General features: G+C 40.6%; 1 protein-coding gene across 11 annotated transcripts in view; it reads right to left on the minus strand.

Annotated features, from left to right (window-relative positions):
- Positions 1-1,534: 1,534 nt before the first annotated feature.
- Positions 1,535-14,413, minus strand: part of PHLDB2 (pleckstrin homology like domain family B member 2) — a 77,058-nt gene continuing 64,179 nt past the window's right edge. For 8 of the 11 annotated variants that reach the window (XM_060273678.1, XM_060273676.1, XM_060273677.1 and 5 more), the window contains 7 exons: positions 12,346-12,381; positions 11,450-11,657; positions 10,948-11,038; positions 9,510-9,656; positions 8,254-8,473; positions 6,281-6,366; positions 1,535-5,043 (listed from right to left, as the gene is read on the minus strand). In XM_060273678.1, coding sequence (XP_060129661.1) covers positions 4,903-5,043; positions 6,281-6,366; positions 8,254-8,473; positions 9,510-9,656; positions 10,948-11,038; positions 11,450-11,657; positions 12,346-12,381 — 929 coding nt within the window. In that variant the 3' untranslated portion in view covers positions 1,535-4,902. The remainder of the gene's footprint in view (positions 5,044-6,280; positions 6,367-8,253; positions 8,474-9,509; positions 9,657-10,947; positions 11,039-11,449; positions 11,658-12,345; positions 12,382-14,413) is intronic. The other 3 variants (XM_035116344.2, XM_035116342.2, XM_035116335.2) reach the window with 1 other exon arrangement.

Consider the following 14,413-nt stretch of genomic DNA (forward strand, 5'->3'; position numbering starts at 1 on the left):
AGCCCGCGGGGATTCTGCGGAACAGCTGTGGGAAACGCGGGAAAAGCGCGCTAAGATGAGTAGAGCCGCTGGGAAGTGGAAGCTGGGCTTGGAAGGGGGCAGGATTTTGCTGTCCGTCTTCATGACTGCTCGCAGTGAGAACCTTACGGGCGGGGTAAAAATGAACGCTTGAGAGGGAATGGGAGGAAAGTTTGGGGTTGGCTGGATGACCTTTGGGGAACCCTTATGAAAACCAGTTCTATGGAAGCTCTGCCCGCTGCCGCTTCCTCGCCGTCAAACCCCGGTGACACTACCGGTAGTTTGTCCCAAATAACACAATAACCGGCCTATTACGAAGTTGATGTAAACGTGTTTATTCATTTTTTTGCTTCCCCTCCCAGTTTCACCTCCCTATGGGGAATCTTATGCATGCCTCGAAGGTGGTTTAATTATTTTTAACTCGTTTCCCTACTCTATGGACGGATGCTTTGGGGTTAGGGAGGGAAACTACACCTTTTCCCCAGAGCAGTATACTGTAGTTAGTCTGCACTGACTCAGAGAGGTTCTTCAGGGATTTAGGCAGGGAAAATTCCCAGTCCTATGTGGCGATGCTGGGGGTTGAACCTGTGAGCTTCTGTGTGAACTACACAGCCTCTCCCCAGTTAGGGGAGCTTGTAGCCAGGGCTGCTGCAACAAAAAGCCATCCAAGCCTTTGGGAGGCAGAGACAAGAGAGGGCATCAGAAGAGAAGGAAAGGGGGACATAGGCCAGTGTTGCTTAAGGCACCCGTGACCATCCTTCAAGGCACCCCAGGTTGAAAACCACTGAATTAGGTGTTTGAAGATTGTGCCTTGAACGATCTTAGTCTTTCCATGTTCCCATACCCACAATAAATGAATGGGGATTTAAAATAGATTCAAGGTTTTCAGCCTGATTCTACCCAGACATGTACCTCTCGGCATAGTCTGTTCAAGAGGGCTTGTGCCCTAGAACAGGAGTGAGGAACCTGGGAGTTTAATGCAGCTCTCCTGTCTGGTCCTCAAGTTACACTTTCTCCTTACCCACACCATCTGGTTGGCTGTCCTTTAATTTTTGGTTTTTTTTTCCTGGTCACAATGTGTGCCCTTGAACTCTGTTAATGGATGACAGATAGAGTGGGGTGTGTAGAAACTAGCCTTCTGTAGGAATGTAAAAGGTGTATTTATTACTCCACCAAGTTTTGCTTTTGGTCCCACCCAACTGCGGCTCCCCAGAATTTGTACCCCAAAGGGAACACAGCCCCCAGGCTGAATAAATGTTTCCCGCTCTTCTTGTAGGAAATGGGGTTAGTATTGCATGAGCATGAGCATATAGGGTGTGATCAGCCTTGTAAACATGCCCAGAAAAGTTATGAATCCTGCAGCAAATTTTGCTAGTCTGCTAAGGGCTGGAGAGTTCACCATGCTTGGGTGCATGCAAACAGAAGTCCTGGGACTGAGCTAAAGACCATCAGGGCTGCACACTGATTAAAGCTTGCTGCTGTAAGAAACGAGACACTATTATTTGAAAATAAAAGATTAGGTATATTTAAACATTTATTTGAATGTTATTACAACATGAAAGATACATTTTTTTTAAAGAAAACCTGTAAAACGATATAGAAGTAAAATCAAAATACATGACAAAAATTATATAACACAATGCCACCCATTTCTGGAATTTATCCTCAAACATTGCAAACTCATTTGTTTTTATTTATGGGAATCTCTATACTGCTTAATATATATTTTTTGTTTTAAACCATCTAAGCTGTTTATCCAGTCTTTTTTTTTAAAAAAAGAGGATTTTAATTAGGCTTTGTGGTAAGAGATCCTTTCTTTCTATTCACAATGACTTTGTTATTTATCATTCATACTGCATTCCTGGTAGATTGAAACTTTAATCAAACTCAAGCAAATGTAGCCTTAAAGTTAAACCATGCTTGTCAGGCTGCAAGTAGGAGGTGGGGGAACTCAGGCCAGGAAGCCCTTGTGGGGACTATGCAGGCCACGCCTCCTCCACAGGCCACACCCCTCACCAGTCCTGTGCCAAACCCTCCTGGAGTGTTTTTGCCTCTGTTAATGCCTCTTGTTTGCCTGGATGGTGAGCTGTGTAGGCTGCTTCTGTAGAAACCTCCTGAGTTCTGCAGGGCTGTAATGTAGCCCTGAAAAATGTTCAGTCTCATTCAGTGCTCCGCCCACTTTGCCTCTGCCCCACCTACCGTTGTCATGTGGTCCCCAGTAGACTAGCGAGCAATGGAATAGGGCCCTCATGTTGAGAAAGGTTCTCTAACCCTGCTGCAAGCACACTTGGACGTAAGGACGTAATTTTTCAGGACTGTGGCATTTGTGAACTATTGTAACCACATTATTGGTCATACCATAGTGTGTGTGTGTTTTATAACAAACAAAAAAATCTGCTCTTTTCATGCAGGATTTATTATCTATATTTTTCTTGAACAGAAACGACGATTTTCATTTCCTACATTAGAAAGCATATGGCACTTACAAATTCAGATTATTAAAAGAGAATATCAAACACAGACTTGAACTTAAAAATTCAATCATTCATCTGAACACAATATTCAAAGATTAAAATGTGTTTTAATGGAAAAGATCTTCAAGGAATATATAATTTTTATGAGATAGATACAGTAATCCCTTCAATTATACAAACACTTCAGACTTTCTTGGGCGAATGCTGTGTAGCAGCCACCTTCAGACTACTGAACTTTAACTGATCCACTGGGTCTAAAACAGTTTGTCATATCATCATAGGAAGCTGTCTTATAGAAAATTAAGACGATTTGACCACCTAGTCCAGTACTGTCAATCATTCTGACAGCAGCTCCTTAGAGTCTCAGGTAGAAGCCTTTTTACATCACCTGCCTGAACCTTTTTAATTAGAAAGGACATGGATTGAAACTGGGGCTTTTGGCACTCAAAACATCTTTTCTACCATTGATCTACAATCTCCCTTATCAGTTGCTTAGAGACCACAGGGCACAGAAAATACTGCATTCACTGTATTTGGGCTAAGGGGAAATATACTGTATTTTTAAAATACATTTTTTGTACTGCTATATTTAGTTTGTAAGAAAGCTTCAAGTATGTGGGAAAGAAAATAATAATTTCTTACATTTGTATACTGTCCTTCATCTGCAGATCTCTGGGTGGTTCACAAAATAAAATACTTGTCTTGGGGCTAATTCACTCTTTCACTTGTCCCATATTTCGATCAAACTATATACCGATGGATTCGTCCAGGTCCAAGAGCTTTTATTGTTTCATGGCTGTGCCTTGGGAAAATCCGATCTTTCTCACTGAATCAGAAGCTTGGTGAGCAAAATCTCTCTTCAGCTCTTTCACGCATCTGGTAAGGTCCGATTCAGCGGGCAAAATCGGATTTTCGCAAGGGAAACTGCAGAATGGCGAGAAAAGCCCTCGGACCTGGGAGAATTAATAGGTACACAAGACGATCAAAACACGGGTCAAATGAAAGTGTGAGTACAAATGCATGTGGTAACTGATGACCTAAGGCTGTGATGGCACCCTGGAGGGCTGATTTGGGAGCGTAGCAGTAAGACAAATGGGCAGTGGAACGAGCAGCAGCTGCATTGTTTATCATGCAGAGTAAGTTTACATGGCTTCTATTCAGGCACTGAAACATAGCTGCTGGTCCTGGTGAAATGCGATAGAAATACTCCTAACCCTTCTTCACCACCAGTACATATACAATTCTGGTCAGGGTGAAGGAGTCTGGTTGATGACTGGTCTCATGTGCGCCCAAGAAAATTGCCCCAGCTTTTTGTTTCTGTCAACCGACCCTTGGAGGGTATTCAGTTACGCTGAAATCTGTCACAGTCTTTATGTGAAAGGGTTGAAATCTGTGAACTTTTCCAACGCGAATACAGGGTATTCCCTAACCCATCTGTGGACTGATCGTATATCCCCTATGTGAGGTCCAGGATATTCTGAACAAAGATTTCTCTGTCGCTATATACAACAAAATCTTGCATTTGGGGGAAATTTCTGCTTTTGGGAGATGCTAAAACCGCCAACACATAATTTTAGAGTTGGCTTTTTAGCTGCAGTTCTTAGCTCTATCGATATTCTTTACCCACAAAATTCTTTCTTCAGTTTTAGCAGGCAGAATGTTGTAATGTTGTAAGAACTTAAATAATAGTCATTGATACTGAAGAAACGCAGGGCATGAACCCCTCTGCATACAGATTTTCAGCTGATACTGCCCTCTTAGTGAAACGAGTGATGTTTGGAAGTTACTCAATTCATGTACAGTATTTCTGTTCAGTATTTTCAAAATAACAAGATAAATGGTAATATTTTGAAACGCCCCAATAATATTTATGAAGTGTTTCCATGCTCTTCCATCACATGAAAGCTAAATCTCATCATACAGTGTGAATCTTTGGTTCTGCAGTACACTAAAACAAAAACATCACATGCTGTAGTTTTTAAAATTTGTTATAAAAATTATACAGAATTTATGTGCATTAAATACAGACATCATACCTTTCCCTTTCATTTCTTAATAGTGAAATACTGTTGAGTATATTAACACTTTTATGCTATGAAGTTTCTTTTTATTAGGAAATTTTGCAGGAAATTGCCATAGAATCTGTGTGCCAGGCTTATGGCGATCTGATTATCCATTTTGGAGCACTACAATCTTTTAAGCAGCTTTCCTTTTCTTCTGCTATGCCAGTGATTAACAAATCTAAGAATTAATGTTCCCGTACACAGCATGTGTTCCGTTTCTGACCTGCGGCTTCTTGTTTTTGTGTGTGACTTGTCCAACATGATTAAATATGGCTTCTCCCCACCTTCCTCAAATGTGAGGCTGTTTATTGCATTATGCCCTGCCAAAGAAATTTTGCTCCATTTTACTATAACATGAAGTGGGTATAGCCTTCCGCCCCTGTAACTATTACATCCATCCATATCCGCATAGCTTCTGGTGTGGGGGCAACCATGTAATATATTCTGTCATGTGTCTTAACGCTGAAAGTAAGCATTGGGTTAGGACTCTGGAAGGAAAGAAAAAAGAATACATAAAGTCAATTGCATAATACAACCTGTGTGCTGCTGTGTAAGTTTACATGCATCAGAAATTCAGAGCTTAGTAAGTTTAACTATGAATGAGCCCTTGGCCGTCCGCAGAGACCTTTTGTGCAAGCTAGGATACAGACCAGTAAGTTTTCCATTAGTCCAGGGAGTACAACTCCCATCATCCCTAACCACTGGCCATGCTGATGGAAGCCGGAATCCAAAAATATGGATACCCACAGGTTAGCCACTCATATAATAGCTGCATTTACCTGGTTTGGTCAAACTGGGAAGCTATAGGGTATAGAAGACGTCTTGCTTGCTGTGCCCACATGTGCAAAGGGGCTGAAAAGACGTGTTTGTATATCAATTTACAGTGGTACCTCTGGTTACGAACTTACCGGTAATTCATTCCGGAGGTCTGTTCTTAACCTGAGGTACCACTTTAGCTAATGGGGCCTCCAGCTGCCGCCATGTCACCAACGCGCAATTTCTGTTCTCATCCTGAGGTAAAGTTCTTAACCTGAGGTACTACTTCTGGGTTAGCGGAGTCTGTAACTCAGTGTTTGTAACCCGAGGTACCACTGTACTAAGTCAGTGAGTATTACTGATTGTGCACGATTGTGATTCTTTGCCTTCTACAGAGGATAGTAGGACAGGAGTGCAGGATTTTTGAATCTTGACTGTTGTAGGCAAGGGAATTTCCAGGCACAGCTTTTCTCCCACCTGACAGATTTCACCTGTCAAAATTTTCTCTTCTGCCCAACTATGAAAGTTCTGTGAATTCTGTTCTTTGCATCAGGTGTTCTGTGCAATGGGAACTAGATCTTCCAGTTTTCTGTGCCACAACCAGCAAGTATTCACTGCTTCTCCTTAAAAGCCACTTAAAAGACTGTAACAACACTTTGTGAATTTTTGAAGGAGCACTGAAACAGTATACTGACAGTATACTTACTGAAATGACAACTCCGCTTGACTTGATTTCTTACAGACATAATGAGTAGTAGTGGGATTCCTAGCATCAAAATCATGTGCCTCACTTTTTCTTTCCATTGTATTACTGTACATTCTTGAAAAATTTAAGGTGGTGTTTTACATTGAAAAATCTTGACAGAAAATAAGTGTTTTACTAAAACTAGATTCTAACCCACTTTAGGCACTATGATACTTTCAAAGAGTAAAATATACTTATTTATTTATAGGAAAACTTTTTTTTACCTTATTAGCATTCTTTAAGTGATCATAATAGACTTCTTCAATGGCTTGAAAATAAATTACTCCTTTTAACTTGGTTTCGTGTTTGTCTACAATAAGGGAAAGAAAAGTTGAAACTAACACCCCACCAAAGGAGTTGAAAGATAAACCTAAACAACATGTTTTGTTTATTTATTAACTATTCAAGGAAAACATCTACTTCTTTCTTTACTTAGATTACCTTTATTATAGCACACTAATTCAGAGTGTATATACGTACATGAAAGGGAAATATAGGTACAGAATGTGGCAGCTAGACTGGTGACTGGGAGCGGCCACCGAGACCACATAACACCAGTCTTGAAAGACCTACATTGACTCCCAGTACGTTTCCAAGCACAATTCAAAGTGTTGGTGCTGACCTATAAAGCCCTAAACGGCCTCGGTCCAGTATACCTGAAGGAGCGCCTCCACCCCCATTGTTCTACCCGGACACTGAGGTCTAGTGCCAAGGGCCTTCTGGCGGTTCCCTCACTGCGAGAAGCAAAGCTATAGGGAACCAAGCAGAGAGCCTTCTCGGTAGTGGCACCTGCCCTGTGGAACACCCTCCCATCAGAGGTCAGGTCAGAGAGATAAACAACTACCTGACATTTAGAAAATACCTAAAGGCAGCCTTGTTTTGGGAAGTTTTTAATCTGTGATATTTGATGTATTTTAATGTTTGTTGGAAGCCGCCCAGAGTGGCAGGGGAAGCCCAGCCAGATGGGCGGGGTATAAATAATATATTATTAATTATTATTATTATTATTATTATTATTATTATTATTACAGTACAGACGCGGCTGGCGCTGTGGTCTAAACCACAGAGCCTAGGGCTTGCCGATCGGAAGGTCAGCGGATTGAATCCCCGCGACGGGGTGAGCTCCCGTTGCTTGGTCCCTGCTCCTGCCCACCTCACAGTTCGAAAGCATGTCAAAGTGCAAGTAGATAAAATAGGTACCGCTCTGGCGGGAAGGTAAATGGCGTTTCCATGCACTGCTCTGATTTGCCAGAAGCGGCTTAGTCATGCTGGCCACATGGCCTGGAAGCTGTACTGGCTCTCTCGGCCAGTAAAGCAAGATGAGTGCCGCAACCCCAGAGACGTTCGCGAATGGACCTAACGGTCAGGGGTCGTCCCTTTATCTTTACTTCTTATCCGAATGCTTTGTAAAGGAGAACAAAGCACATGCAGGCATTTATCTGCACACAAAACTATTAATGGGCCAGCAAGGGTCAGCTGTATCCTGAGAAAGCCATGCAACCAGCAGGTGACAGCAAGGGGCATAATCTGCCTCTGGTGTGCCAACCTGGTAGCTGGTGCAGTGATGGAGCATTTCTTCCTTCTCTCTCATCATCTGCCCTGGTTGGCATAAGCAGTGGGGCTGTGGCTGTGGTGCTAGTTGTGCCACTCCATTAAGTCCTGCCACAGGTTAGGATTGTAGTCTATATGTGGTGGAGACAACAACCCAATTCATTGCAGTCATACCTCGGAAGTCGAACGCCTTGAGACTCAAACGTTTTGGCTCCGGAACAACAGAAACCCAGAAGTGAGCGTTCTGGTTTGCGAACATTCTTTGGAACCCAAACGTTCAACACAGGTTCCAATTGGCCGCAGGAGCTTCCTGCAGCCAATCAGAAGGTGCACCTTGGTTTCCAAACGTTTTGGAAGTTGAGCAGACTTCCAGAACGGATTCTGTTCAACTTCCGAGGTACGACTGTATTGCCAAGAGATAGGTCCCACTGGACTTGGTGAAAGTTCCAAACAAATAGGATGACTCTGTTTGCTAAGAAGAGATTTACCTGCATGTCTTTATCTGGGTCATAGACTAGAAGCATCAGAGCATTAGGAAGCTCTGTGAGTTTTACAAGATAAAATGTAAACAGGTAAGATTAAATTACAAGTAGCAGCACAGATGTAACTTAATAGACAAACCATAGGAAGGCTCCATACAACTTACCTGCATAATAAGAAAATGTTCTCTTGTTCCTATCAAACACAAACCATCGCTTTTTCCAGGTTTTAATTTTCCCTCCCATCTTAATAAGAAAACCTCGGCAGGTCTTCTCTGTGAGTGAGACATGGTAACAGGTCTCTATATTGTGCCCTGATGTCTCTATGTGGCTGCGTAGATCGAAATCTTCCTTTCTGACAGGTAAATAACGAGTCAAAGGGCGAGACTAATGGGAACAGCAAAAAAATAAATTTTAAAAATCAGGTTTTTTCCCCTTTCTCTGCTTATTTATAAAATATATTTATGTGCATTCAACATCTGAAATAAAGTACCCAACCTGAAACTTACGCTTTTTGTTGTACGCTTACACACAATCAGGAGTGCTTAGTCACAGCCTTAGAAACCAAATGTCAACAGCCCTCATGATATATAATCTCAGTCTTAATTATCTGACAAAGGCATCAACTTCACACATTAAATTTTGAAGGCATACATACCCCTCACATATTTTAAGTGCACATGTAAATATGTGAAGTTGAAATAGATAAATGTATGCTTTTTCAACCTTTAGGTGTAAGTGTAAAAGAGTTATAAACCCTATTACTGAGTGCCATAGTACTGAAGAGAACTGGAAGGGAGGAGAGAGTGGCTGCTTTTTTTAAAAAAAAAAGTAAGAAAACATCTGTCCACAGATCTCTGCAACTTTGTCTAGTTTGGTCTTCAGTATTTACCCTGGGAGGATAAAGGAATGACAGGTAGCACAGTGACCTCTGCTGGCTATATACTACCAGCAACCTAGTACACATTAAGTTGACTGCATCCGTCTCATTCTAGAAGCCTTTAAAGGCTTAATATCAGACATAGGCAAACTCGGCCCTCCAGATGTTTTGGGACTACAACTCCCATCATCCCTAGCTAACAGGACCAGTGGTCAGGGATGATTGGAATTGCACTCCAAAACATCTGGAGGGCCGAAGGTTGGGGATACCTGGCTTGTACTCTCTTTCCTACCCTTGAGGTGGCTGATTCAGGGGAGAGGGAAAGACACGACCAGAGTAGGTGGCCCTCACAGCAGTCACTCATAACCCAATTGCTTTCACAGGCCTAAAAAAAGTTGGCACAGCCCCTGCCTTATCCCTTGGGATGCAAGGCCTGTCACAAGTGAGTGCCATAGCGTCTTGCTTGCAATTGGGCTTCCCTTCCATCTCTTAATATTTGTCTTCCCATTCAGTGCCTGCATTTTCTGTATACAGGGTCCTTACCTGCGACCTTTGCTTTTCACGTATCTTAACTTCTTTTTCAATTAGTTTTTGTCTCTGGCTAGTTTCTTCTTGCAGCCTTTTTTCTAGCTGCTCCCTGCGACGCTTTTCTTCTTCCAGCGCTCTTTTTTTAACTTCCATTTCTCGTTCCTAAAAGCCGCCCCATACAACATCGATTTAGAAATGTGTTTTTTTATATATTAAAAAAACACACACGAAACCCCCAACCCTATTAAATACACATCAAGCTCAAACACATTCCCTACCAATTCATCGGTGTGCCAGTTCTACAGTATTGTACTGGCTGATGGCAAATCCTAACTAAACTCTTGTTCTAATGACACAAACATGGCCTTTACACACATATATTATGACTACCCACCAACCTTATGCCTGAGTCTAATATATGCCCATAAAAATGAGACTATGAAATAATGCCGGAACCTAAATATAAACATAAATATGAATGAAGAGGCCTTGGCACGGGATGAAAAGTAAATATTTTTTGTCTCAGTGTCAAGGTTTTTACTTTTTAATTATTTCAGTTAACACCTGTGTCTAGAAGTTTGCAAATGACAACACGTGGCAATTTCTCAATCACTCAGCTATAATAAACAGAGGCTGATGAAAGCATCTACTGCCCACAGTGGCTACATTCATTATGCTAAAGATAGGCGTTTTTATTTTTGCTCATGTGCAAGGTCAACCTTATTGAAAAGTGGGTTCATGGTTCAGCCACAGAGCTTGCATGTTATGATACTCGGTTAAAAACCCAGTGAAGGCATTTCAGCCATGAAAGGCTTCTGCTTCAGGCCCTGAACAAAACTCAGATTAAGCCCCGTTCCCAATGCTGAAGAGAGAGACATGAACCGACACTGTATGAAGTGGCTCCGAAAACGACACATCTCCAGCCAGAGGGCAAAGCTGCTATCTATTTAATCTAGGTTGCAAGATTAATCATTTTCAGAGCTTGAAATATAGGCGGAAATCCTACAAAAGAACTGGAGGTACGTATGAACATATGTACTTCAGGGGATTTCAGATAAAAGATTCAGTGTTTAGATTTGATGAGGTAACACATCTAAATGTTGGATCTGTATTTCTTTGAATTTTCTTGAAGAAGGACCAGTAGGGTACAATAATCTCCTGCTTTATTACTGGCCCTGATACCTGTTTTGTTTGTTCCTCTAGGCTAACCTGAATTTAGAGCACAGAATCTCTGTACTATACTGCATATTTCTTTGGCAGAACCACCAAATACTTATATATATATATATTTGTGGCGAGCGGATAAAATTGTAATTTTAAAAGGGACTGGAGCAGGAGCAAAGAAATAACTCACAACGAATTTTGTGAAAATGGAACCCTTTCAAAACCCCTACTGCTGATACAAGCCAACTTGTAACTATAACAATGTTTGCTATTACTAATGTTAGTTTACCCTGGATTCAAGTAATCGAGTCTTTTCAGCATGAGCTTGTTTCAAAAGTCTTTCCATTTCTTCTATTCTTGCAACATTTGAAGTACTGGCACTAGTAAAGGAGAGAGAAAAAGAGAGTCTGACTTTCAGGAAACAGTTCCGTATTAGAGATGTAATTCCAGTCTTTTTGTTGATAAGTTTGGATACAAGATCCGGGTATGCTCTGGTTACCTTAACGTGCAGAGAACTAGACACAAACTCAGTGCAAACAATATATGTTAAGACTGAAATTACCTGTAGCAAAACTACAGGGAGAAGGGCAACTTCCACTCTATCAGTGAAACTATATATGCATGTACATGCCTGAAAAATACTGTATGACCCTTTGCAATCCACTAAATGTGGACTAAGGGTGCCTTTAGAAATAATGTCAGGATGCTGGCTGGATAATCCCTTAAACTGCATTTAAAAAACAAACAAACAATATTTTTAAAGTGTCAAATTTACTGAAAAAAAACTATACCTGGAGATATTATCTGGGGAACAGGCAGAAATGCTGGTCTCCATACTGTCAGAACTGTCTAAGCTTAGAGTATCAAAGGCATGGTCCTTGAAATTATGATCAGGATAATGGAAGGCGTTCAGATACACATTCGATTCAGAAGCAGTCCTGCTGTAGAACTGAGGAGATTTCTGGATTTGATCTTCACAAATATGTTGGTTGTTATAACCTAGAATGAGAAGCAGAAAATATGAGTCAATTTTCCTACCTTTTATATTTTTAAAAATACTTTTTTTTAAAAAAAAAGAGAAGCATTTTGAATTCACTGCTGTATTCTAACTGGGATCGAAGCACTGCAAATGTTTATTAGTACCATCTTTCTTAGTAAAATAGCAGCTAATTGGATTTAACAGTATCTGACATATTTCTGATCGGTATTCTAGCATATGTCTCTTGTCAGTCTTTGTCTCCTTTTGTAAAATGAGATTTTAGATTACAGGGTTGGCCATCTAGCCAACATCTAATGATATATGCAACACTGTTTGCTAGTTAAAGGTATGCAAGCAGATGAATACTGTATGTAAGTTACTGGCTGAAAAATGATTTATTGGTTGCCTGCATATGTATAGCTTATTGGTCCTTATTCTGATGGGATCTGATAAATTTTAGCTTTTGTATTGCTGAGTTTTTTATTGTTGTAAGCAGCCTTGGATAGGTCTGGAAAGGTGACCTAGAAATATTTTAGAAGAAATAAATAAATCACATTGTAATAGTTTGTAACTCACATAATTTGATATAAAGCCAATATCAGTATAACATGTAACTTAAATGCAAGCATTAATGTGCAAGAAGCTTTCATTGTTAGAACACTGGAGAAAATTAAGAGGATATAATTTGCAACAATGGATAAAAATTACCTTTAATACTTGCACTTTTGGAATGATTAATTGCTCCTTTTTTATGAGAGAGAGAGAGAGAGAGAGAGAGAGAGAGAGAGAGAGAGAGAGATATTACTATCATTTTGCCAATTGGGGAATTTGGGTTAAAAAATCCAGATGAGAGCATTTAAAAGTACTCAAGCACTGACTGCTTTTAGCTAGCAAATCAGTTGCATTCTTACTCTAATTCCTTTGAGGATCAAGTTAAATTAGTTTGCCACATGACAGCTCTGGATACTTTCAAAACACAAACTAAAGCATATGCTTTCTTCTCACTATGAAAAAAAGAACAAATGCAACTCTTAAGACCATGCACCATTGTTATTTAGGTACCGGAATTACTTATTTTATGAGTTGCAGATTCTTATTGGCAAACCATAGAACTCTACATTCTTTTTTCTTCCCATACAGAAGAATACACACAACTTAATTCCACCCCCCCCAAGTGTCTACATTCCTAAATAACTGAGTTAAACTCTGGGTTCACTGGAAGATGGAAAGGTGAAAAGGGGAAGACATTAGAAGGAATTGTGAGTCCTGAGTCGGTAAGCACTGAGGCTCATTGTTGTCGCAGCATGCCAACACTAACCACCATTTTGGAAAAAGGCACACACACACACACACAAATCCTTTAAAAACTATTGCACATGCATGTCCATAGCCATAATTTCCATGTTTTAGAAGCTCTGAGCTGTGGTCTGGTGCTGCTAGTGGAAAAGAGTGTACCCCGCCTGCTCCTATAGATTAATGTTGAGTGTTGTGCTGGGAAAAGCCCTCCTGGCAGCCCATTACAAACTGAAGGAGAGAAATGAGGATTGTGCTACAGGGACTAAACAAGAAAAAGCAAGTAGTAAGGTTGAGTAGTAGGCGAGAGAATGTAATGAAGTGGATCTGGGAGAAATAAATTTTGGATGGGATCTGGGCTATCCAGATGCATCGGGTGCTTGCGAGGAAGTGACGCCATTACCTTGGTTGTTTGTCTGTGGCAACTGGCGTTTAAAGATCCAGTGGTGCCTCGACTTACGAATTTAATCCGTTCCGAAGGCACCTTCCGTATTAGGTCGAAAAATTCATAAGTCGGAAAACGCCATTGGAAACGCGATTTCCCATAGGAATGCATTGGAAACGGAAAAATTCGTAAGTCGAAGCAACCCTATCTAAAAATTCGTACGTCGAAAAATCCCTATCTAAAACCGCCGTGGTTTTTTCCCGGATGTCGAGACATTTGTAAGCGAAAAAAGACTCATGTGCCATAGAAAAGCAGGATGCCATTAGCCCCATTCGTAAGTCGAAAAAATCAGTTGTCGAGTCATTCGTAAGTCGAAGTTCCACTGTATACATCTTCGTATTTGGCTATTCCCTATGAATTCAGCTAATCCCTTTAAAAAAGCTATGTGATGTAGTGACCGTTACATACTTGGTGATAGCGAATTCAATATATTAATTTTGCATTGGTGAACAAGAAATAGGTGTAACACTGTTTGGTGCAATCAGCTGAACTGGCTTTCCTGTTTGTCTCAGCAAATATTGAAAGTCTTGAGCGCAGGAGGGAAGAGTTATTCATAACATGTAGCAATGCATTGCAGCACCACAGCAAGTGTTGGGTCAGGGGTGGGCATTTTGGGGAGAGGGAAAATTATTTTGGAGGTTTGTTCTGCCTCCAACAGCATTTAGCTGTTTAGGAGTGCTGCAGACACTTAAGCACAAAAGATACTCTACTAAATCTGAAGTTATTAATCCAGAGGAAAACTACAGCATTCAGTTTAGTTTAGCTTTAATCCAGGAAGACATGCAAGACTACATCTGATAGAAAAGCAAACTGGGTTAAAGGTTTTTAGAGTGGGAGGGGGGAGATTACTAGAAGTAAAACAAATTTTAAAAAGCAGTACCAGTTATTTAAATGTTATTATAATAACGTTTTCAAATGCAATCTATGTTGAAATCACAATTATTTGTCCCAAAGGTTTTGGTTTTCAATAAGGAACACAGTCAAGTAAACATAAATCCTTTAAAATACCCCCTTTTTATTATTTTGGATCAGTGTTAT

The sequence above is a fragment of the Zootoca vivipara genome, chromosome 4 (assembly GCF_963506605.1).
Source record: "Zootoca vivipara chromosome 4, rZooViv1.1, whole genome shotgun sequence".
Taxonomy (NCBI): domain Eukaryota; kingdom Metazoa; phylum Chordata; class Lepidosauria; order Squamata; family Lacertidae; genus Zootoca; species Zootoca vivipara.